This window comes from Somniosus microcephalus, chromosome 5, assembly GCF_052327205.1.
Source record: "Somniosus microcephalus isolate GS21.2 chromosome 5, FLI_Smic_1.0, whole genome shotgun sequence".
In the NCBI taxonomy this organism is placed as follows: Eukaryota; Metazoa; Chordata; class Chondrichthyes; order Squaliformes; family Somniosidae; genus Somniosus; species Somniosus microcephalus.
The window spans coordinates 8,287,541-8,312,353 of NC_140991.1; the positions used below are offsets into that span (position 1 = coordinate 8,287,541).

Sequence of the window (24,813 nt, forward strand, 5' to 3'; positions counted from 1 at the left end):
CAACCTGGGCTTGCCAGGGGCTGGTGCTGCCCGCAATAATCCCTTCCTTCAGGAGCCGCTCCACTTCGGTTTTAATGAAAACCCTGTCCCCGGCACTGTATCGCCTGCTCTTTGTGGCGATGGGCTTACAGTCGGGGGTGAGGTTAGCAAACAGTGGGGGGGGGGTGACTCTGAGTATGGAGAGGTTGCACCTGGTGCGCGGCGGGCAATTTGGAAGCTGCTGGCTGCGGACTGTGAGTGGGGGGAGGGGTCCACCGTACGCCATCGTAACACTTTTAAGGTGGCACTGAAAATCTAACCCCAGTAGAACGGCAGCGCAGAGGTGGGGCAGGACCAGAAGTTTAAAATTATCGTACACAGTCCCGTCTACTAAGAGTGTCACCACGCAGTAGCCGCCAGTGTCCGCCGACTGGGACTCGGAGGCCATAGAAATCCGCTGGTGCGCAGGCAGGACTGGGAGAGAGCAACGCCGCACCGTGTCGGGGTGGATGAAGCTCTCCGTGCTCCCAGAGTCAAAAAGGCAGATTGTTTCGTGACCATTTACCTTAATGTCCATTGTGGACCGGGCCAGTTGGTGCGATCTCGCTTGGTCCAGCGTAACGGAGGCCAGCGTAGGGGTCGGTGTGTCGTTGCGGGTATCAGATGAGGCGGTGTTGGGGGCCAAGATGGCGGCTGGCGTCCAAGGTGGCGGCGTCCATGATCCCCATGTGGCTGGAGGCATCCAAAATGGCTGCTGTTCCGGTGGTTCGCACGTGGCTGGGGAGGCCCAAGATGGCGGCCCGCACGGCCCACACGCGGCGCTGCTGGGGTTCGGGGTGGCTTTGGCCCTGCAGACGCTGGCGTAGTGTCCCTTCTTCCCGCAGCACGAGCAGATCGCATTTTTCGCCGGGCAGCGCGCTCTGGGGTGTTTGGCCTGGCCACAGAAGTAGCATTTCTGGCCTTGGGACACTGCTGCAGTAGTTGGGCCGTTGCTGGGATGTGGCTGGGGTGGCACAGCGCTATGAGACGGTCCTACCGTGTCCCAGGCTGTCGTTCCCCGCGGCGTCCACGGTGCAGAGGAGTAGGCATCCATGCCCCGGTAGGCTGCGTCCAATGATAGTGCGAGTTCAGAGGCCTTGTTGAGGTCGAGGTCACTCTGCTCCAACAGTCGCTGTCGGGTGTAATTGGACCTGTGGCCCGCCACAAAAGCGTCCCGGATAAGTTCCTCTGTGTACACGGCAGCCTTTACATCCTTACAACCACAGGCCCGGCCAAGCACAGACAGTGCCTGAAGGTATTCCTCTGTCAATTCCCCAGGTTGTTGTTTACGACTCCCCAGGAGGTGCCTGGCGTACACCTCGTTCACTGGGCGCGTGTACTGGTCCTTGAGGAGCTTGAGAGCAGCCGTGTACGAGGTCGCGTCCTGGATGACCGAGTACGCTCGGTGGTTCACTTTGGAGATCAGGACATCCAGTTTGTCCTCATCCGATTTGACCGTTGCAGTGGAGGCGATCAGGAATTTTTCAAAGCACTTAAGCCAGTGAGCAAACTTGGTGGATGCGTCCGCCTCCCGATGGTCTAAATCCAGGCATGCTGGTGTGAGGATCTTCTCCATTATAAAAAATCTTGTTAATAAAATTGATGCGCTATCAATTACTCAAAAGACTGAGGTTAAGCGAGTAACTAACAGGCTTTTATTAACAAGAGAATGAAGGTGTGCCTCGAGTGGTCGACCAGTCCAGAATCCAGAGGGACTGTGGAGCAGTCACCTTTATACCTGGACTCGTGGGAGGAGTCAGCCGAGGCATGTACAGACATGTACACAGTGGAATACAAACAGTGGTTTACCACACAGTGGTCTTACTGTTCCTGGTCAGGTAGACAGTATCTACAGTGGTCTTACTGTCCCTGGTCAGGTAGACAGTATCTACAGTGGTCTTACTGTCCCTGGTCAGGTAGACAGTATCTACAGTGGTCTTACCCGGGTCAGGTAGACAGTATCTACAGTGGTCTTGCTGTCCCTGGTCAGGTAGACAGTATCTACAGTGGTCTTACTGTCCCTGGTCAGGTAGACAGTATCTACAGTGGCCTTACTGTCCCGGGTCAGGTAGACAGTATCTACAATGGTCTTATTGTCCCTGGTCAGGTAGACAGTATCTACAGTGGTCTTACTGTCCCCTGGTCAGGTAGACAGTATCTACAGTGGTCTTATTGTCCCTGGTCAGGTAGACAGTATCTGCAGTGGTCTTACTGTCCCTGGTCAGGTAGACAGTATCTACAGTGGTCTTACTGTCCCTGGTCAGGTAGACAGTATCTACAGTGGTCTTGCTGTCCCTGGTTAGGTAGACAGTATCGATAGTGGTCTTGCTGTCCCTGGTCAGGTAGACAGTATCTACAGTGGTCTTGCTGTCCCTGGTTAGGTAGACAGTATCGATAGTGGTCTTACTGTCCCTGGTCAGGTAGACAGTATCTACAGTGGTCTTACTGTCCCTGGTCAGGTAGACAGTATCTACAGTGGTCTTGCTGTCCCTGGTTAGGTAGACAGTATCGATAGTGGTCTTGCTGTCCCTGGTCAGGTAGACAGTATCTACAGTGGTCTTGCTGTCCCTGGTTAGGTAGACAGTATCGATAGTGGTCTTGCTGTCCCTGGTCAGGTAGACAGTATCTACAGTGGTCTTGCTGTCCCTGGTCAGGTAGACAGTATCTGCAGTGGTCTTACTGTCCCTGGTCAGGTAGACAGTATCTACAGTGGTCTTGCTGTCCCTGGTTAGGTAGACAGTATCTACAGTGGTCTCACTGTCCCTGGTCAGGCAGACAGTATCTACAGTGGTCTTATTGTCCCTGGTCAGGCAGACAGTATCTACAGTGGTCTCACTGTCCCTGGTCAGGTAGACAGTATCTACAGTGGTCTTATTGTCCCTGGTCAGGCAGACAGTATCTACAGTGGTCTTATTGTCCCTGGTCAGGTAGACAAACTATCGGATTGTTGTGAAAACCCAACAGGTTCACTAATGTCCTTTAGGGAAGCAAACCTGCCGTCCTTACCCGGTCTGGGCCTATTTGTGACTCCAGTCCCACACCAACATGGTTATCTCTTAACTGCCCTCTGAGGTGGCCCAGCAACTCACTCAGTTGTATCCACTCAGGATGGGAAATAAACGTCGGCCTTGCCAGCGACGCCCACATCCCAAGAATGAATTTAGAAACTAGTCCACTGGATGCTGTCCCCTTTGGGACCCCGAATTAAAACTGCTGAGCGAAAACTTCTAAAACCTAAAATCCACCTTATTCACTTCACACATTCCGCTCCATACAATGTCTCTTCACCAACAATAATGCTTTTATTATAAGTGGTCTGATATTTTTGCATGGACAGTCTCTGCCCCAAACACCTTTTTAATGCCTCGGGCTGTACCAAGGATTTCTGTCTGAACGAACTCCTGGTCATCAGGTTCTCTCCAGGGTTTAGGTTGTATCAAAATATGTGAAAATAATTTATTTTTAATTCATTCTCAGAATGTGGGCGTCACTGGCAAGGCCAGCATTTATTGCCCATTCCTAGTTGCCCCTTGAGAAGGTGGCGGTGAGCCGCCTTCTTGAACCGCTGCAGTCCGTGTGGTGAAGGTGCTCCCACAGTGCTGTTAGGGAGGGAGTTCCAGGATTTTGACCCAGTGACGATGAAGGATCGGCCGATATATTTCCAAGTCAGGATGGGGTGTGACTTGGAGGGGAACTTGGAGGTGGTGGTGCTCCCATGCGCCTGCTGCCCTTGTCCTGCTAGGTGGAAGAGGTTGTGGGTTTGGGAGGTGCTGCGAAGGAGCCTTGGCGAGTTGCTGCAGTGCATCCTTGTAGACAGTACCGTCTATATAATGTTGGGTTGATAGCCTCAGTATCCCTGGCCTCGGACCTATTATAAGATGTTACATCACAGAATCCTAGAATGATACAGCACTGATGGAAGAATTGTAAACAAATCCTTGTTGTAGGAGTGCAAGACCTGGCTGAACATGGCGTTGGCCAAAGAAGAGGGCGGGCAGCCGTACGGTGAGCTGGAGGAGTGTTACCGGAACGCACTGCGGTGTGCCGAGCGTGCTCAGCTCCCCAGACTGCAGGTAACTTGCCGCATCGCTCAATCGGGGGCTTGTTTTACTTAGGAGGGAGGTGAGATGCCCCCAGCCATCGTATTTACCCCACTTTTCCCCTCTCGCCTGCCACACACTATCCCTTACCCAACCCATTCTTGTGGGGCTTGACAGGGTAGATGCTGAGAGGTTGTTTCCCCTGGCTGGAGATTCTAGAACTAGGGGGCATAGTCTCGGGATAAGGGGTCAGCCATTTTAGACTGAGATGAGGAGGAATTTCTTCACTGAGGGTGATGAATCTTTGGAATTCTCTGCCCCAGAGGGCTGTGGAGGCTGAGTCGTTGAGTATATTCAAGGCTGAGAGAGATAGATTTTTGGACCCTAGAGGGATATTGGGATAGTGCAGGAAAGTGGAGTTGAGGTCGAAGATCAGCCATGATCTTATTAAATGGCGGAGCAGGCTCGAGGGGCTGAATGGCCGACTCCTGCTCCTAATTCTCATGTTCCCTCCGGCAGTGCTACTGTGTAATTGCCTGCTCCGATTTATACAATAAGGACCCGGTGTGACCTTCCTGCTGCCCTGGGTTTATTTTAGGCTGCATTTGGCGGCACTACAAGTAGTTGTCGTCACCCATCCTCACCCCTACCTCATTGGCTTCATTTTATGCTCAAATCGGTTCTCCTTCAAGAGGCTGGGTGACTCAATCTGGTTTTCAGTCAGCACCTGGGGGGATGCTGAAAAAGCCGTGGGGGGTTTTATTCCCCCCCACAAGCTATTTCTTTCCACTCGGGTGTATTTTTCTTTCCCTCTGTTTCCACTCTCGGCCACTTTTCACTCTTCTCCTTGAAGCCATTCACGGGAACACGGAAAGAGAAGGAGGCCGTTCAGCCCCTCGAGCCTGTTCCGCTAATCAATCAGATCATGGATGATCTGCCCCTGAGCTGCCTTGGTTCCATATCCCCTAATACCCTTGCCCAACAAAAATCTAACAATCTCCGTTTTGAAAGCTCCAATTGACCCCCCCAGTTTCCACAACCTTTTGGGGGGGGGGGGGGAAGAAGAGTTCCAGATTTCCACCACACTTTGTGTGGAAAAAATGCTTCCTGATTTCCCTGCTGAACGGCCGAGCTCTAATTTCAAGGTTGTGCCCCCTTACGGCGGGATGGTACAGCTGAGATTTGGTGCTCGTCGGGCAGTTGTGTGGCACAGCACCGTGGATTGACCACATACTGCCCAAACAGCTGTCGATACACAACAGGCCGTCAGTGTCTGGAAAGGACAGTTACATTGTACCAGAGATTACTAACAGGAGGGACGGTCTGTATATACTGTTTAATGGTAGAGGGGTTAATTCGACTGGCTGGTGATTTCTGTACAGATCTTACACTCTCCATTTGTCCATGAGGTCACTGGCTGGTGATTTATCTTTAGATCTTGCACCCCATTTGTACAAGCGGCTGGTGAGTCCTTGCCCGCAGATAGCTCCCTTGATCTGTGACCTGTAGCCGTGTTGGGCCAGGATTAACAATGCTGTCCGCCTCCTCCTTCCTGCAGCTCCGATCGCTGAAGCTTCTTCACTCGGCACAGCAGAAGAGCGGGCATCCCGAGGCCAGTGCTACCCAGGCCCGGCTTCGGGAGCTATTGCGGGCGCAGGGTGGCGAGAGCGGGGACGAGAGCGAGATGGAGGAGATGGAGAACAGTGAACCTCTGGAAGATAGTGAGCTGGAGCTCTCCGAGAGCGGTATGGGTAGCACGGTTCTGATACGGAGCGGGGTGTACGTGGATTATATCTTCTCTGGGTGAAGTGTATTACTGAGTATATTTCCTACAGAAGGGGTGTGTATATGTATTATAGACAATGGGCTGGATTTTATCAATGGAGGCGTGTAGGAGGCGGGACTACAACTTTTGGGGTTGTAGTCCCGCCTCCATCAAGTTGTGGCCAATCCACGTGATTTTGACCTTGTTGAGCCCACTCAGCAGGCCAATTAAGGGCCACCCGGCAATAGGTGACGTCACAGATTGATATTTCATCTGTCAAGAGCTTTTGACAGATGAAATATCAGTAACACTGACAATCTGTACTCTAAGTTAATTCCTTCCTCTGAGGATGATTTAGAAATCTCTCCAGAACAGAAAGCTGAATGCTGCAATTTTTGACAGCTCGCGGCCATTCTGCTTTCTGTGCCGGTGAGATGAGGGACTCCCGAGACCTGAAGGAAGGAAGGCTGTAAAGGTAAGTAAAACTTCTTTAAACACTTTACACACACCAAACACACTTACCTCTGCACTCATGCACCCATCACTCACCTGAACACCGGACATCTCGAACCCTCCAAGCCCTTCAGCCCGACGGTCCGCCTCGCTAACTTGGCGTGGTTTGGAGCCGTCGGGAATCCCACACCTCAGGAATAAAAATAGGGATTAGGCTAAAAACTGCCTGTTAACTTCCTGTTAACAAACAGTTAATTGGCACTAATCCCCTTCCCGCCCCGGGGAGGCGGCTCCCAGTGCGGGGCGGGTACCCGCCTCCTTTGAAACTGGCATGGAGGCAGGTTGGGGCAGGATGGGTTTGTGCCCCCCGATTTTGAGATTTTAACCCCACACACACCTCCAATCCCGCCTCCACGGCCCAATGAAAATCCAGCCCAATGTGTCCCGTAAGTTTTTTTGGGTGCGCGGCCCCTTTAAGTGACCGCGTGGTCCATTCAGGTTTTCGCGCATGCGCGGTTATTCCAATTGAAAAGCCGGCGAGCAGCCTGCACGGGAGCTCCAGACCGCAACCACGCAGCTTAACGGGTACATTGATTATATCGAGTATATTTCCTGTAGAGTGGCTGTACACATACATGCTAGAGTATATGGAGGGGGGTATAGAGCTATGTTGGGGGGGTAACACCCATGTGCTGCCCTACATTGCCCCTGTGCGCCCTCTGCTCCCCTCCGCTGAGACCCAGTGCTGGTGAGCTATCTGATCTACTGTTGTAACACAGGCTGAAGTTCTTCCTCTTCATCCTGCGACTGACCATCAGCCTTTCCCTGGCGGTCCTGCTGTATTTGGGTCCCTGGTCACACACCTAACGATTCATTTCAGGCCGTCAGCGTTTGGTCTGTGGAAGCTCTGGGAAGACGGGGTTGATTTTATACCCTGTCTATTTTCCTTTTGTAGATGATGATGACATGGAAGGTTATGACAAATCGGTGCCGGGACGGAGGAAGATTAACCGGGTAAGTAATCGTAAAGCTGCCCTGGGCCCACTCTGCAGTTTTCTGTTAACGTCCCACACATACTAGCAAGTGTCCATAAGCCCCATAAGCCCCTCGCAGCCGGTAGAGGATACCCTTAACCTGGACTGGAGTTGAACCCGTGGCTCACAGATGAAAGGACAGTGTCTGGCCCAGTGCACCACCCGCTCTCCGAAAAGGACAGAGCTCGAAGTGAATGTGCCAGCCAGCCATGAATAATGTGTCAGAATAAATTCTCATCTGTATTTTGAATTCCCTCCATGACCACACCCCTCCCTATCTCTGTAACCTCCTCCATTCTGGGCTCTTGAGCATCCCCGATTGTCACCGCTCCACCATTGGCGGCCGTGCCTTCAGCTACCGGGGCCCCGAGCTCTGGAATTCCCTCCCTAACCCTCTCCGCCTCTCTCTCCTCCTTAAAACCGACCACCTGCCCTAATATGTGGTTCGATGTCAAAGTTTTTCCAATAACGCTCCTGTGAAGCGTCTTGGGATGTTTTACTACGTTAAAGGCGCTATATAAATGCAAGTTGTTGTTGGGTAATATATATATGTGTGTGTGTGTTATAAAACATATGATGAGCGAGTATGAAGGGCTCATCCCTTTGCTGCTGATGTGCGACTAGCCTGAGGCAGATATGTTGCTGTTTTGTGTCTACAGTGGAACCGCAGGAATGAGAAGGGGGAGACGGTGTTACACCGAGCCTGCATCGAGGGTAACCTGAAACACGTCCAGTGTCTGGTGGAGAAGGTAAAGTACTCGCCTCCTGGGGGAAGAGGGGGGTCTGTTGGAGCTCAGCCTGGTTGTTTGGTGTCCCTCCCTGCTGGTCTGTGGTGTACACGTGCCACTTGCCCTCTGGAGCCAAGTGTTGACCCGGTCAATACTCTGGCTCTCCAGCTATGGATGTCTCAGAGTGGTGCTCAGGCCAGAGTGAGCTCAGATGATCAGTTCAGCTGGGGTTTACACTCTGGGGGTCCCGGAGGTTTACGGGCCGGGGGTCCCGGAGGTTTACGGGCCAGGGGTCCCGGAGGTTTACACGCTGGGGGTCCCGGAGGTTTACACGCTGGGGGTCCCGGAGGTTTACATGCTGGGGGTCCCGGAGGTTTACACTCTGGGGGTCCCGGAGGTTTACATGCTGGGGGTCCCGGAGGTTTACACGCTGGGGGTCCCGGAGGTTTACACGCTGGGGGTCCCGGAGGTTTACACGCTGGGGGTCCCGGAGGTTTACACGCTGGGGGTCCCGGAGGTTTACATGCTGGGGGTCCCGGAGGTTTACACGCTGGGGGTCCCGGAGGTTTACACGCTGGGGGTCCCGGAGGTTTACACGCTGGGGGTCCTGGAGGTTTACGGGCCGGGGGTCCCGGAGGTTTACACGCTGGGGGTCCCGGAGGTTTACACGCTGGGGGTCCCGGAGGTTTACATGCTGGGGGTCCCGGAGGTTTACACGCTGGGGGTCCCGGAGGTTTACGGGCCGGGGGTCCCGGAGGTTTACACGCTGGGGGTCCCGGAGGTTTACACGCTGGGGGTCCCGGAGGTTTACGGGCCGGGGGTCCCGGAGGTTTACGGGCCGGGGGTCCTGGAGGTTTACGGGCCGGGGGTCCCGGAGGTTTACACGCTGGGGGTCCCGGAGGTTTACACACTGGGGGTCCCGGAGGTTTACACGCTGGGGGTCCCGGAGGTTTACACGCTGGGGGTCCCGGAGGTTTACGGGCTGGGGGTCCCGGAGGTTTACACGCTGGGGGTCCCGGAGGTTTACACGCTGGGGGTCCCGGAGGTTTACACGCTGGGGGTCCCGGAGGTTTACACGCTGGGGGTCCCGGTGGTTTACACGCTGGGGGTCCCGGAGGTTTACACGCTGGGGGTCCCGGAGGTTTACACGCTGGGGGTCCCGGAGTAGGAGACTAGTTTCCAAGTGATGTTCGCACTATGCCTTCCTTCCCTCCCTGGCAACCTAAAGACAGCCCGCTGACGGGTCATTACAGGTTGATCTGTACTGAGCAGAGGGCAGTGTGCCACCTTTGCCTACTTCACCCTCTAACAGCGGGTCACAGCGCAGCACTAGGTGTCACTTGGATCTTTGAGGCTGTCTACAAACGAAGAAATGTGTTTCTAAACGGTCTGTTATTTCTGAGTGACTTTGACCCAGTTTCTAATTGTCGATTGATTTCCAACTGCTGCTGTTTCAGGGCCACCCCTTGAATCCCAGAGATTACTGCGGCTGGACACCACTGCACGAAGCCTGCAACCACGGCCACCTGGGTGAGTCTTAATGGCAGTAACTGTACAGAGATTGGAGGGCAACGCTCTTACAGCAGAGCACTGGCCTGAGCAAGCTCGTCCCTCTGCAGCACGTTCTAGCGGCTCTGGTTACACAGGAGAATGCTGGGGGAGGGAAACGAGAATGGTTTGCCCCTTGTACAGAGGCACAGCTTAGAGTACCTGACCGCCGGCGCGATAGGAGAAGGGAAAGATTCAAAAGTTACAGGGAGCAGAGATTTTAATCTGGGATAATCTGACAGAATACATACAGAGACAGATAGGGTAGAGAGAGAGAAACTATTTCCGCTGGTTGGGGATTCTAGGACTAGGGGGCAGAATCTAAAAATTAGAGCCAGACCTTTCAGGAGCGAAATTAGGAAACACTTCTACACACAAAGGGTGGTCGAAGTTTGGAACTCTCTTCTGCGAACGGCGATTGATGCTAGATCAATTGTTAACTTAAAATGTGACATTGATAGAATTCTGTTAACCAAAGGTATTAAGGGATGTGCGACAAAGGCGGGTATATGGAGTTAGGTCGCAGATCAGCCATGATCTCATTGAATGGCGGAACAGGCTCGAGGGGCTGAATGGCCTCCTCCTGTGGTCCTATCAGAGAAGATTAAAAATCAGTAGGAGTAGAAGACGGTGAAATGAATCTTGATTTCTGTAGAGTGAAGGAGGGGGAAGTGTGTGTGGAGCAGGGTATTTCGATCTTTGGGTGAACGCGAGCGAATTTCAGAGCAGTTTGGCCACGGTAATATGCAGAGATCTGAAAGGTTACCGTGGGGGAGAGAGCGAGTGATTAGAGCTGGCAGTGGGAGAGGGCTCACTGACCAGACGATGAACCGTTCCTCGGAGTGAGGGAGGGGTTTGAGAAGCTGTCTCCCAGTCTTGCATGGACTGGTGTCGGTACGGGTGAACTCTGGCCGCTGGGGTAGCGAGACCGGGCACTGACCCATCTCTGGGTGATTTTAAACCACAGCTCTTGTGTTCCTCAGAAATTGTCCGCTTGCTCTTGGATCACCAAGTGAACATGAACGATGCTGGTGGGCCCCACTGTGAGGGGATCACCCCCCTTCACGATGCCGTCACCTGCGGAAACTTCGAAGTCGCCGAGCTGCTGATTAAAAGAGGAGCGTGTGTGACAGCCAGCAACACCAGGGTAAGAAACGGACAACTTGGAACGCCAGGTAACTGACAGTCGGGAACGTCAGGGCCCCTGGGCACTGGGCTGTAGGGTGTCAGGGCCCTGGGCACTGGGCTGTAGGGTGTCAGGGCCCCAGGCACTGGGCTGTAGGGTGTCGGGGCCCCAGGCACTGGGCTGTAGGGTGTCGGGGCCCCAGGCACTGGGCTGTAGGGTGTTGGGGCCCCGGGCACTGGGCTGTAGGGTGTCAGGGCACTGGGCTGTAGGGTGTCAGGGCCCTGGGCACTGGGCTGTAGGGTGTCAGGGCCCCGGGCACTGGGCTGTAGGGTGTCGGGGCACTGGGCTGTAGGGTATCAGGGCCCCGGGCACTGGGCTGTAGGGTGTCAGGGCCCCGGGCACTGGGCTGTAGGGTGTCAGGGCCCTGGGCTGTAGGGTGTCGGGGCACTGGGCTGTAGGGTGTCAGGGCCCCCGGGCACTGGGCTCTAGGGTGTCGGGGCCCCAGGCACTGGGCTGTAGGGTGTCAGGGCCCCGGGCACTGGGCTGTAGGGTGTCGGGGCACTGGGCTGTAGGGTGTCTGGGCACTGGGCTGTAGGGTGTCAGGGCCCTGGGCTGGAGGGTGTCAGGGCCCCGGGCACTGGGCTGTAGGGTGTCAGGGCACTGGGCTGTAGGGTGTCAGGGCCCTGGGCTGTAGGGTGTCAGGGCCCTGGGCACTGGGCTGTAGGGTGTCGGGGCACTGGGCTGTAGGGTGTCAGGGCCCTGGGCACTGGGCTGTAGGGTGTCAGGGCCCCAGGCACTGGGCTGTAGGGTGTCGGGGCCCCGGGCACTGGGCTGTAGGGTGTTGGGGCCCTGGGCACTGGGCTGTAGGGTGTCCCGGCCCCGGGCACTGGGCTGTAGGGTGTCGGGGCCCCGGGTACTGGGCTGTAGGGTGTCGGGGCCCCGGGCACTGGGCTGGAGGGTGTCGGGGCCCCAGGCACTGGGCTGGAGGGTGTCGGTGCCCTGGGCTGGAGGGTGTCCCGGCCCCGGGCTGGAGGGTGTCCCGGCCCCGGGCTGGAGGGTGTCCCCGCCCCGGGCTGGAGGGTGTCCCCGCCCCGGGCTGGAGGGTGTCCCCGCCCCGGGCTGGAGGGTGTCCCCGCCCCGGGCTGGAGGGTGTCCCGGCCCCGGGCTGGAGGGTGTCCCCGCCCCGGGCTGGAGGGTGTCCCGGCCCCGGGCTGGAGGGTGTCCCGGCCCCGGGCTGGAGGGTGTCCCCGCCCCGGGCTGGAGGGTGTCCCGGCCCCGGGCTGGAGGGTGTCCCCGCCCCGGGCTGGAGGGTGTCCCCGCCCCGGGCTGGAGGGTGTCCCCGCCCCGGGCTGGAGGGTGTCCCCGCCCCAGGCACTGGGCTGGAGGGTGTTGGGGCCCTGGGCACTGAGCTGGAGGGTGTCGGGGGCCCCCGGCACTGGGCTGCAGGGTGTCGGGGGGCCCCGGGCTGCAGGGTGTCGGGGGGCCCCGGGCTGCAGGGTGTCGGGGGGCCCCGGGCTGCAGGGTGTGGTGGGTCCTGTGGGTTGAGCCGGTCATGCTGTGCCCTGGTTTCCCTTCTATTTTCCTTTCCTTGCCGTTAACTTTGATCTCAGACTTTCTTGAGAAATCTGTCTGGGAATAATTGCCAAATTCTGACTCCCATTAGAGTAAAGATCAAGTTGATAACGAATGTAATCGAGTGCTGACTGCTCTGAACCACATTCCACTCCTCTGAGCCCCGCCCGACTTTCAGCTGCTCTCCATCGGGTGCGAGTCCATCTCATCGAATGCTTTGCTTCTCCTGTTTGGTCCTCAGGGTCAGACCCCACTGGACAGTCTGCACGAGTGGAGACAGAACTACTCCAAGCACCTCGACCAGGACACCAGGCAGCAGTGCAAACACATCGAGCGGCTGCTGAGGAGCAGCTCGGCGAGAGGTGAGGGCCAACGCTGAGCTCCATATCTGTTTCCAAGCCTTGTTGCCACTTCCCCAGTTCCAGCCCAGACCGCTGGGAGGGCGGATCCCCTCCGTCCCACTGACCTCGATTCACCTCAAACCCGATTCTTGCTGGGTGCGAGTAAACCGTGCGGAATGGGCCACGATTGGGCCATTCATTAGGCCAGAGGCCTGGATTAATGATCCAGAGACGTGAGTTCAAATCCCAGCACAGCAGCCGGGGAATTTAAATTAAGTTAATTAAATGAATCTGGAATAAAACGCTAGTATCAGTAATGGTGACCATGAAACTACTGGATTGTCGTAAAAACCCATCTGGTTCACTAATGTCCTTTAGGGAAGGAAATCTACCATCCTTACCCGGTCTGGCCGATATGTGACTCCAAACCCACAGCAATGTGGTTGATTCTTAAACTGCCCTCTGAAATGGCCTAGCAAGACACTCAGTCGTATTCAAGAAGGCAGCTCACCGCCACCTTCTCAAGGGCAATTAGGGATGGGCAATTAATGCTGGCCTTGCCAGTGACGCCCACATCCAGTGAATGAATCTTTAAAAAAAAAAAAAAAAAAAGGGCACCAATTGAGCATCTCACACCAGGTCAGGCTGCTTTACCAGCGGCAGCCCTTATTAACTCCGCACTAAAGGACTGGAAACATGGGGAAGGAACTTTAAATCCAACCCGTGCTGTACCTGCCCTGGGAGTGTTTGATGGGGACAGTGTAGCGGGAGCTTTACTCTGTATCTAACCTGTGCTGTACCTGCCCTGGGAGTGTTTGATGGGACAGTGTAGAGGGAGCTTTACTCTGTATCTAACCCGTGCTGTACCTGCCCTGGGAGTGTTTGATGGGACAGTGTAGAGGGAGCTTTACTCTGTATCTAACCCATGCTGTACCTGTCCTGGGAGTGTTTGATGGGACAGTGTAGAGGGAGCTTTACTCTGTATCTAACCCGTGCTGTACCTGCCCTGGGAGTGTTTGATGGGACAGTGTAGAGGGAGCTTTACTCTGTATCTAACCCGTGCTGTACCTGCCCTGGGAGTGTTTGATGGGACAGTGTTGAGGGAGCTTTACTCTGTATCTAACCCGTGCTGTACCTGCCCTGGGAGCGTTTGATGGGACAGTGTAGAGGGAGCTGTACTCTGTATCTAACCCGTGCTGTGCCCGCCCTGGGAGTGTTTGATGGGACAGTGTAGAGGGAGCTTTACTCTGTATCTAACCCGTGCTGTACCTGTCCTGGGAGTGTTTGATGGGACAGTGTAGAGGGAGCTTTACTCTGTATCTAACCCGTGCTGTGCCCGCTCTGGGAGTGTTTGATGGGACAGTGTAGAGGGAGCTTTACTCTGTATCTAACCCGTGCTGTACCTGTCCTGGGAGTGTTTGATGGGACAGTGTAGAGGGAGCTTTACTCTGTTCTTATTTGTGAAAGATTTTCACGTCTTTTCATTCCTCTTCACAGGAACGCAGCCCGTCCAGGACTTCAGTGAGAGTGATTTGTTCGACACTGAAAGTTCTCAGTCGCTTGACCCAATCGCAGCACACACCACTGCCTCCAAATCGCGTCCTGTGGAACCAGACAGCCGAAGATACCAGAGGGACACAGGAGGATTGGGTAGAAACAGGCAGAGCTCGAGTACAGCTCCGCTAACCCAGCGAAGGGCCGTCTGTGGGCTTCCGCAGACCGGGGATGCTGACTTGGCCGATTGCGGTGGGAACCCTCTGGCCGCCAGTACCCAGATGACCACTCGGAACCGGTTGGATTGCTCCCCTGTCGGTGAGGAGGAGTCTTCCGAAGAGGACATTGCCTCGATGCCATTCCGCCCAGTGAAAAGGCGGCACAGGGTCGTAGGGCAGAGGTCGCCCGTTGGCTCAGGAAATGCTGAAGGTGACCAGCTGGCAGCCTCGGTCGATGACGGGAGGTTGAGTCAGGAAGAGCCGAGCAATTGGGATTCTACCAAGACGGAGCAGGAGAGGGACTTGAACGCTCCCAGTGTCGGAACATCTGCTTACCTCCAGGCTATCCGGAGTTTAGGGAGTGCAAAATCCAGGCTGTTATCCCAAACTTTAGCGGAGCCATCACTTAACCCTCAGCCGTCAGCGAGAAAGTCGGCGCTGATCCCCGATAGCGAGTACGTGGAGGAGGATTGGCTGGAGGATGACTTGGGCAGCAGCCGTCCCAAGAAGAGACCAAGGGGGCACGGCTGGGCGGGCAGTGCCACTGGCCCAGAGGACCCGGGGCACAGCAGTGAAGATGAAGTCTCTCTGGGCTCTGAGGTGCTGCCCGGATCCAGCGGGAGGCTTGCCCTGCAGAAGAAGAGGTCGAGGCAGATGCGCATGACCCAGATCGTGGACAGGGCTGTCGTCGGGAGAACTAGAAACAGCGCGGGCCACGGGAGGACCCTCGCCAGCACGTCTGACGTCATCCACACAACCAGCGTCACTGCAGCACCTTCCAATTCATTGGTAACGTATGCAGGTGTTCCTTCTTTAGTCCACCCTCCTCTCCTCAACTCGCTGACTCTTGCCACGATGCATGTTCCACAGACACCGGCCTGTTGGTCAGTACTCCTTCAATTTCCCTGTCTCTCTCTCTCTAGTTACTTGGTAATTAACAAATCTCTGATTGGTAATCCTTTGATTCCCCTGTCTCTCTCTCTCCAGTTACTCAGTAATTAACTAGTCTCTGATCAGTAATCCTTCGATTCCCCTGTCTCCCTTTCTAGTTACTCAGTAATCAAATCAAATCAAAATCAAATCAACTTTTATTGTCATTGTTAGTGCACAAGTGCATTACAACGAAATGTAGGCTTGCGGCTCCCGAGAGTGTACATTTAGATTAAGACATTTAAACATTCCACATACATTAACATAAACATAACCATAATAAGGTGCATTGGCAGATGTGCAGGCTTTAGAGTTTATTTGTGGAGTTCAGTAGGATGACAGCCCTGGGAAAGAAGCTGTTCCTAAATCTGGTCGTACGGGTGCGAATGCATCTGTAGTGTCCCCCAGATGGCAGGAGGGCGAACAGACTGTGGCTGGGGTGGGTAGGGTCTTTGATGATGGTCTGTGACTTCCGTAAACAGCGTTTCTGGTATATGTGCTCTATGGTCGGTAGCCGGGTGCCGGTAATGTGTTGGGCAGTTTTGACTACCCGCTGCAGGGCTTTCCGGTCATTAACTAGTCTCTGATCGGTAATCCTTCGATTCCCCGTCTCCCTCTCTAGTTACTCAGTAATTAACTAGTCTCTGATCAGTAACCCTTCGATTCCCCGTCTCTCTCTCTCTCTAGTTACTCAGTAATTAACTAGTCTCTGATCGGTAATCCTTCGATTCCCCTGTCTCTCTCTCTAGTTACTCAGTAATTAACTAGTCTCTGATCGGTAATCCTTCGATTCCCCCGTCTCTCTCCCTAGTTACTCAGTAATTAACTAGTCTCTGATCGGTAATCCTTCGATTCCCCCGTCTCTCTCTCTCTCGTTACTCAGTAATTAACTAGTCTCTGATCGGTAATCCTTCGATTCCCCCGTCTCTCTCTCTCTAGTTACTCGATAATACACGAGTCTCTGATTGGTAACCCTTCGATTCCCCCGTCTCTCTCTCTAGTTACTCGATAATACACTAGTCTCTGATTGGTAATCCTTCGATTCCCCCGTCTCTCCCTAGTTACTCAGTAATTAACTAGTCTCTGATCGGTAATCCTTCGATTCCCCCGTCTCTCTCTCTAGTTACTCAGTAATTAACTAGTCTCTGATCAGTAATCCTTCGATTCCCCCGTCTCTCTCTCTAGTTACTCAGCAATTAACTAGTCTCTGATCGGTAACCCTTCGATTCCCCCGTCTCTCTCTCTCTAGTTACTCGATAATACACTAGTCTCTGATTGGTAACCCTTCGATTCCCCTGTCTCTCTCTCTCTAGTTACTCAGTAATTAACTAGTCTCTGATCGGTAATCCTTCGATTCCCCCGTCTCTCCCTAGTTACTCAGTAATTAACTAGTCCCTGATCGGTAATCCTTCGATTCCCCCGTCTCTCTCTCTAGTTACTCATTAATTAACTAGTCTCTGATCGGTAATCCTTCGATTCCCCTGTCTCTCTCTAGTTACTCAGTAATTAACTAGTCTCTGATCGGTAATCCTTCGATTCCCCCGTCTCTCTCCCTAGTTACTCAGTAATTAACTAGTCTCTGATCGGTAATCCTTCGATTCCCCCGTCTCTCTCTCTAGTTACTCAGTAATTAACTAGTCTCTGATCGGTAATCCTTCGATACCCCCATCTCTCTCCATAGTTACTCAGTAATTAACTAGTCTCTGATCAGTAATCCTTCGATTCCCCCGTCTCTCTCTCTAGTTACTCAGTAATTAACTAGTCTCTGATCGGTAATCCTTCGATTCCCCCGTCTCTCTCTCTAGTTACTCAGTAATTAACTAGTCTCTGATCGGTAATCCTTCGATTCCCCCGTCTCTCTCCCTAGTTACTCAGTAATTAACTAGTCTCTGATCGGTAATCCTTCGATTCCCCCGTCTCTCTCCCTAGTTACTCAGTAATTAACTAGTCTCTGATCGGTAATCCTTCGATTCCCCCGTCTCTCTAGTTACTCAGTAATTAACTAGTCTCTGATCGGTAATCCTTCGATTCCCCCGTCTCTCTCTCTAGTTACTCAGTAATTAACTAGTCTCTGATCGGTAACCCTTCGATTCCCCGTCTCTCTCTCTCGAGTTACTCAGTAATTAACTAGTCTCTGATCGGTAATCCTTCGATTCCCCTGTCTCTCTCTCTAGTTACTCAGTAATTAACTAGTCTCTGATCGGTAATCCTTCGATTTCCCCGTCTCTCTCCCTAGTTACTCAGTAATTAACTAGTCTCTGATCGGTAATCCTTCGATTCCCCCGTCTCTCTCTCTCTCGTTACTCAGTAATTAACTAGTCTCTGATCGGTAATCCTTCGATTCCCCTGTCTCTCTCTCTCTAGTTACTCAGTAATTAACTAGTCTCTGATCAGTAATCCTTCGATTCCCCCGCCTCTCTCTCTAGTTACTCAGCAATTAACTAGTCTCTGATCGGTAACCCTTCGATTCCCCCGTCTCTCTCTAGTTACTCGATAATACACTAGTCTCTGATTGGTAACCCTTCGATTCCCCCGTCTCTCTCTCTCTAGTTACTCGATAATACACTAGTCTCTGATCGATAATCCTTCGATTCCCCTGTCTCTCCCTAGTTACTCAGTAATTAACTAGTCTCTGATCGGTAATCCTTCGATTCCCCCGTCTCTCTCTCTAGTTACTCATATTAATTAACTAGTCTCTGATCGGTAATCCTTCGATTCCCCTGTCTCTCTCTAGTTACTCAGTAATTAACTAGTCTCTGATCGGTAATCCTTCGATTCCCCCGTCTCTCTCTCTAGTTACTCAGTAATTAACTAGTCTCTGATCGGTAATCCTTCGATTCCCCTGTCTCTCTCTCTAGTTACTCAGTAATTAACTAGTCTCTGATCGGTAATCCTTCGATTCCCCTGTCTCTCTCTCTAGTTACTCAGTAATTAACTAGTCTCTGATCGGTAATCCTTCGATTCCCCTGTCTCTCTCTAGTTACTCAGTAATTAACTAGTCTCTGATCGGTAATCCTTCGATTCCCCCGTCTCTCTCCCTAGTTACTCAGTAATTAACTAGTCTCTGATCGGTAATCCTTCGATTCCCCCGTCTCTCTCCCTAGTTACTCAGTAATTAACTAGTCTCTGATCGGTAATCCTTCGATTCCCCCGTCTCTCTAGTTACTCAGTAATTAACTAGTCTCTGATCGGTAATCCTTCGATTCCCCCGTCTCTCTCTCTAGTTACTCAGTAATTAACTAGTCTCTGATCGGTAATCCTTCGATTCCCCCGTCTCTCTCTCTAGTTACTCAGTAATTAACTAGTCTCTGATCGGTAATCCTTCGATTCCCCCGTCTCTCTCTCTCTAGTTACTCAGTAATTAACTAGTCTCTGATCGGTAACCCTTCAATTCCCCCGTCTCTCTCCCTAGTTACTCAGTAATTAACTAGTCTCTGATCGGTAATCCTTCGATTCCCCCGTCTCTCTCTAGTTACTCAGTAATTAACTAGTCTCTGATCGGTAACCCTTCGATTCCCCGTCTCTCTCTCTAGTTACTCAGTAATTAACTAGTCTCTGATCGGTAATCCTTCGATTCCCCTGTCTCTCTCTCTAGTTACTCAGTAATTAACTAGTCTCTGATCGGTAATCCTTCGATTCCCCCGTCTCTCTCCCTAGTTACTCAGTAATTAACTAGTCTCTGATCGGTAATCCTTCGATTCCCCCGTCTCTCTCTCTCTCGTTACTCAGTAATTAACTAGTCTCTGATCGGTAATCCTTCGATTCCCCTGTCTCTCTCTCTCTAGTTACTCAGTAATTAACTAGTCTCTGATCAGTAATCCTTCGATTCCCCCGTCTCTCTCTCTAGTTACTCAGCAATTAACTAGTCTCTGATCGGTAACCCTTCGATTCCCCCGTCTCTCTCTCTCTAGTTACTCGATAATACACTAGTCTCTGATTGGTAACCCTTCGATTCCCCCGTCTCTCTCTCTAGTTACTCGATAATACACTAGTCTCTGATCGGTAATCCTTCGATTCCCCCGTCTCTCCCTAGTTACTCAGTAATTAACTAGTCTCTGATCGGTAATCCTTCGATTCCCCCGTCTCTCTCTAGTTACTCAGTAATTAACTAGTCTCTGATCGGTAATCCTTCGATTCCCCCGTCTCTCTCCCTAGTTACTCAGTAATTAACTAGTCTCTGATCGGTAATCCTTCGATTCCCCCGTCTCTCTCTCTAGTTACTCAGTAATTAACTAGTCTCTGATCGGTAATCCTTCGATACCCCCATCTCTCTCCCTAGTTACTCAGTAATTAACTAGTCTCTGATCAGTAATCCTTCGATTCCCCCGTCTCTCTCTCCAGTTACTCAGTAATTAACTAGTCTCTGATCGGTAATCCTTCGATTCCCCCGTCTCTCTCTCTAGTTACTCAGTAATTAACTAGTCTCTGATCGGTAATCCTTCGATTCCCCCGTCTCTCTCTCTAGTTACTCAGTAATTAACTAGTCTCTGATCGGTAATCCTTCGATTCCCCCGTCTCTCTCCCTAGTTACTCAGTAATTAACTAGTCTCTGATCGGTAATCCTTCGATTCCCCCGTCTCTCTCCCTAGTTACTCAGTAATTAACTAGTCTCTGATCGGTAATCCTTCGATTCCCCCGTCTCTCTCTCTAGTTACTCAGTAATTAACTAGTCTCTGATTGGTAACCCTTCGATTCCCCCGTCTCTCTCTCTAGTTACTCGATAATACACTAGTCTCTGATTGGTAATCCTTCGATTCCCCCGTCTCTCCCTAGTTACTCAGTAATTAACTAGTCTCTGATCGGTAATCCTTCGATTCCCCCGTCTCTCTCTCTAGTTACTCAGTAATTAACTAGTCTCTGATCAGTAATCCTTCGATTCCCCCGTCTCTCTCTCTAGTTACTCAGCAATTAACTAGTCTCTGATCGGTAACCCTTCGATTCCCCCGTCTCTCTCTCTCTAGTTACTCGATAATACACTAGTCTCTGATTGGTAACCCTTCGATTCCCCTGTCTCTCTCTCTCTAGTTACTCAGTAATTAACTAGTCTCTGATCGGTAATCCTTCGATTCCCCCGTCTCTCCCTAGTTACTCAGTAATTAACTAGTCTCTGATCGGTAATCCTTCGATTCCCCCGTCTCTCTCTCTAGTTACTCATTAATTAACTAGTCTCTGATCGGTAATCCTTCGATTCCCCTGTCTCTCTCTAGTTACTCAGTAATTAACTAGTCTCTGATCGGTAATCCTTCGATTCCCCCGTCTCTCTCCCTAGTTACTCAGTAATTAACTAGTCTCTGATCGGTAATCCTTCGATTCCCCCGTCTCTCTCTCTAGTTACTCAGTAATTAACTAGTCTCTGATCGGTAATCCTTCGATACCCCCATCTCTCTCCCTAGTTACTCAGTAATTAACTAGTCTCTGATCAGTAATCCTTCGATTCCCCCGTCTCTCTCTCTAGTTACTCAGTAATTAACTAGTCTCTGATCGGTAATCCTTCGATTCCCCCGTCTCTCTCTCTAGTTACTCAGTAATTAACTAGTCTCTGATCGGTAATCCTTCGATTCCCCCGTCTCTCTCTCTAGTTACTCAGTAATTAACTAGTCTCTGATCGGTAATCCTTCGATTCCCCCGTCTCTCTCCCTAGTTACTCAGTAATTAACTAGTCTCTGATCGGTAATCCTTCGATTCCCCCGTCTCTCTCCCTAGTTACTCAGTAATTAACTAGTCTCTGATCGGTAATCCTTCGATTCCCCCGTCTCTCTCTCTAGTTACTCAGTAATTAACCAGTCTCTGATCGGTAACCCTTCGATTCCCCGTCTCTCTCTCTCTCGAGTTACTCAGTAATTAACTAGTCTCTGATCGGTAATCCTTCGATTCCCCTGTCTCTCTCTCTAGTTACTCAGTAATTAACTAGTCTCTGATCGGTAATCCTTCGATTTCCCCGTCTCTCTCCCTAGTTACTCAGTAATTAACTAGTCTCTGATCGGTAATCCTTCGATTCCCCCGTCTCTCTCTCTCTCGTTACTCAGTAATTAACTAGTCTCTGATCGGTAATCCTTCGATTCCCCTGTCTCTCTCTCTCTAGTTACTCAGTAATTAACTAGTCTCTGATCAGTAATCCTTCGATTCCCCCGTCTCTCTCTCTAGTTACTCAGCAATTAACTAGTCTCTGATCGGTAACCCTTCGATTCCCCCGTCTCTCTCTAGTTACTCGATAATACACTAGTCTCTGATTGGTAACCCTTCGATTCCCCCGTCTCTCTCTCTCTAGTTACTCGATAATACACTAGTCTCTGATCGATAATCCTTCGATTCCCCTGTCTCTCCCTAGTTACTCAGTAATTAACTAGTCTCTGATCGGTAATCCTTCGATTCCCCCGTCTCTCTCTCTAGTTACTCATTAATTAACTAGTCTCTGATCGGTAATCCTTCGATTCCCCTGTCTCTCTCTAGTTACTCAGTAATTAACTAGTCTCTGATCGGTAATCCTTCGATTCCCCCGTCTCTCTCTCTAGTTACTCAGTAATTAACTAGTCTCTGATCGGTAATCCTTCGATTCCCCCGTCTCTCTCCCTAGTTACTCAGTAATTAACTAGTCTCTGATCGGTAATCCTTCGATTCCCCCGTCTCTCTAGTTACTCAGTAATTAACTAGTCTCTGATCGGTAATCCTTCGATTCCCCCGTCTCTCTCTCTAGTTACTCAGTAATTAACTAGTCTCTGATCGGTAATCCTTCGATTCCCCCGTCTCTCTCTCTAGTTACTCAGTAATTAACTAGTCTCTGATCGGTAATCCTTCGATTCCCCCGTCTCTCTCTCTCTAGTTACTCAGTAATTAACTAGTCTCTGATCGGTAACCCTTCAATTCCCCCGTCTCTCTCCCTAGTTACTCAGTAATTAACTAGTCTCTGATCGGTAATCCTTCGATTCCCCCGTCTCTCTCTAGTTACTCAGTAATTAACTAGTCTCTGATCGGTAACCCTTCGATTCCCCGTCTCTCTCTCTAGTTACTCAGTAATTAACTAGTCTCTGATCGGTAATCCTTTGATTCCCCTGTCTCTCTCTCTAGTTACTCAGTAATTAACTAGTCTCTGATCGGTAATCCTTCGATTCCCCCGTCTCTCTCCCTAGTTACTCAGTAATTAACTAGTCTCTGATCAGTAATCCTTCGATTCCCCCGTCTCTCTCTCTAGTTACTCAGCAATTAACTAGTCTCTGATCGGTAACCCTTCGATTCCCCCGTCTCTCTCTCTCTAGTTACTCGATAATACACTAGTCTCTGATTGGTAACCCTTCGATTCCCCCGTCTCTCTCTCTCTAGTTACTCGATAATACACTAGTCTCTGATCGGTAATCCTTCGATTCCCCCGTCTCTCTCTCTCTAGTTACTCGATAATACACTAGTCTCTGATTGGTAACCCTTCGATTCCCCCGTCTCTCTCTCTCTAGTTACTCGATAATACACTAGTCTCTGATCGGTAATCCTTCGATTCCCCTGTCTCTCTCTCTAGTTACTCAGTAATTAACTAGTCTCTGATCGGTAATCCTTCGATTCCCCTGTCTCTCTCTCTAGTTACTCAGCAATTAACTAGTCTCTGATCGGTAATCCTTCGATTCCCCTGTCTCTCTCTCTCTAGTTACTCAGTAATTAACTAGTCTCTGATCAGTAACCCTTCGATTCCCCTGTCTCTCTCTCTAGTTACTCAGCAATTAACTAGTCTCTGATCAGTAACCCTTCGATTCCCCTGTCTCTCTCTATAGTTACTCAGTAATTAACTAGTCTCTGATTGGTAACCCTTCGATTCCCCCGTCTCTCTCTCTAGTTACTCGATAATACACTAGTCTCTGATTGGTAATCCTTCGATTCCCCCGTCTCTCCCTAGTTACTCAGTAATTAACTAGTCTCTGATCGGTAATCCTTCGATTCCCCCGTCTCTCTCTCTAGTTACTCAGTAATTAACTAGTCTCTGATCAGTAATCCTTCGATTCCCCCGTCTCTCTCTCTAGTTACTCAGCAATTAACTAGTCTCTGATCGGTAACCCTTCGATTCCCCCGTCTCTCTCTCTCTAGTTACTCGATAATACACTAGTCTCTGATTGGTAACCCTTCGATTCCCCTGTCTCTCTCTCTCTAGTTACTCAGTAATTAACTAGTCTCTGATCGGTAATCCTTCGATTCCCCTGTCTCTCCCTAGTTACTCAGTAATTAACTAGTCTCTGATCGGTAATCCTTCGATTCCCCCGTCTCTCTCTCTAGTTACTCATTAATTAACTAGTCTCTGATCGGTAATCCTTCGATTCCCCTGTCTCTCTCTAGTTACTCAGTAATTAACTAGTCTCTGATCGGTAATCCTTCGATTCCCCCGTCTCTCTCCCTAGTTACTCAGTAATTAACTAGTCTCTGATCGGTAATCCTTCGATTCCCCCGTCTCTCTCTCTAGTTACTCAGTAATTAACTAGTCTCTGATCGGTAATCCTTCGATACCCCCATCTCTCTCCCTAGTTACTCAGTAATTAACTAGTCTCTGATCAGTAATCCTTCGATTCCCCCGTCTCTCTCTCTAGTTACTCAGTAATTAACTAGTCTCTGATCGGTAATCCTTCGATTCCCCCGTCTCTCTCTCTAGTTACTCAGTAATTAACTAGTCTCTGATCGGTAATCCTTCGATTCCCCCGTCTCTCTCTCTAGTTACTCAGTAATTAACTAGTCTCTGATCGGTAATCCTTCGATTCCCCCGTCTCTCTCCCTAGTTACTCAGTAATTAACTAGTCTCTGATCGGTAATCCTTCGATTCCCCCGTCTCTCTCCCTAGTTACTCAGTAATTAACTAGTCTCTGATCGGTATTCCTTCGATTCCCCCGTCTCTCTCTCTAGTTACTCAGTAATTAACCAGTCTCTGATCGGTAACCCTTCGATTCCCCGTCTCTCTCTCTCTCGAGTTACTCAGTAATTAACTAGTCTCTGATCGGTAATCCTTCGATTCCCCTGTCTCTCTCTCTAGTTACTCAGTAATTAACTAGTCTCTGATCGGTAATCCTTCGATTTCCCCGTCTCTCTCCCTAGTTACTCAGTAATTAACTAGTCTCTGATCGGTAATCCTTCGATTCCCCCGTCTCTCTCTCTCTCGTTACTCAGTAATTAACTAGTCTCTGATCGGTAATCCTTCGATTCCCCTGTCTCTCTCTCTCTAGTTACTCAGTAATTAACTAGTCTCTGATCAGTAATCCTTCGATTCCCCCGTCTCTCTCTCTAGTTACTCAGCAATTAACTAGTCTCTGATCGGTAACCCTTCGATTCCCCCGTCTCTCTCTAGTTACTCGATAATACACTAGTCTCTGATTGGTAACCCTTCGATTCCCCCGTCTCTCTCTCTCTAGTTACTCGATAATACACTAGTCTCTGATCGATAATCCTTCGATTCCCCTGTCTCTCCCTAGTTACTCAGTAATTAACTAGTCTCTGATCGGTAATCCTTCGATTCCCCCGTCTCTCTCTCTAGTTACTCATTAATTAACTAGTCTCTGATCGGTAATCCTTCGATTCCCCTGT

The 24,813-nt window shown here is 51.0% G+C and overlaps 1 protein-coding gene across 2 annotated transcripts in view; it reads left to right on the forward strand.

Moving 5' to 3' along the window:
- The window catches only part of tonsl (tonsoku-like, DNA repair protein), a 195,341-nt gene that overhangs the window by 57,472 nt on the left and 113,056 nt on the right, over positions 1-24,813 (forward strand). For both annotated transcript variants that reach the window (XM_085987264.1, XM_085987263.1), the window contains exons 10-17: positions 3,966-4,091; positions 5,617-5,803; positions 7,232-7,290; positions 7,970-8,059; positions 9,496-9,568; positions 10,570-10,733; positions 12,526-12,646; positions 14,123-15,126. In XM_085987264.1, the coding sequence (XP_085843390.1) occupies positions 3,966-4,091; positions 5,617-5,803; positions 7,232-7,290; positions 7,970-8,059; positions 9,496-9,568; positions 10,570-10,733; positions 12,526-12,646; positions 14,123-15,126 (1,824 nt within the window). The remainder of the gene's footprint in view (positions 1-3,965; positions 4,092-5,616; positions 5,804-7,231; positions 7,291-7,969; positions 8,060-9,495; positions 9,569-10,569; positions 10,734-12,525; positions 12,647-14,122; positions 15,127-24,813) is intronic.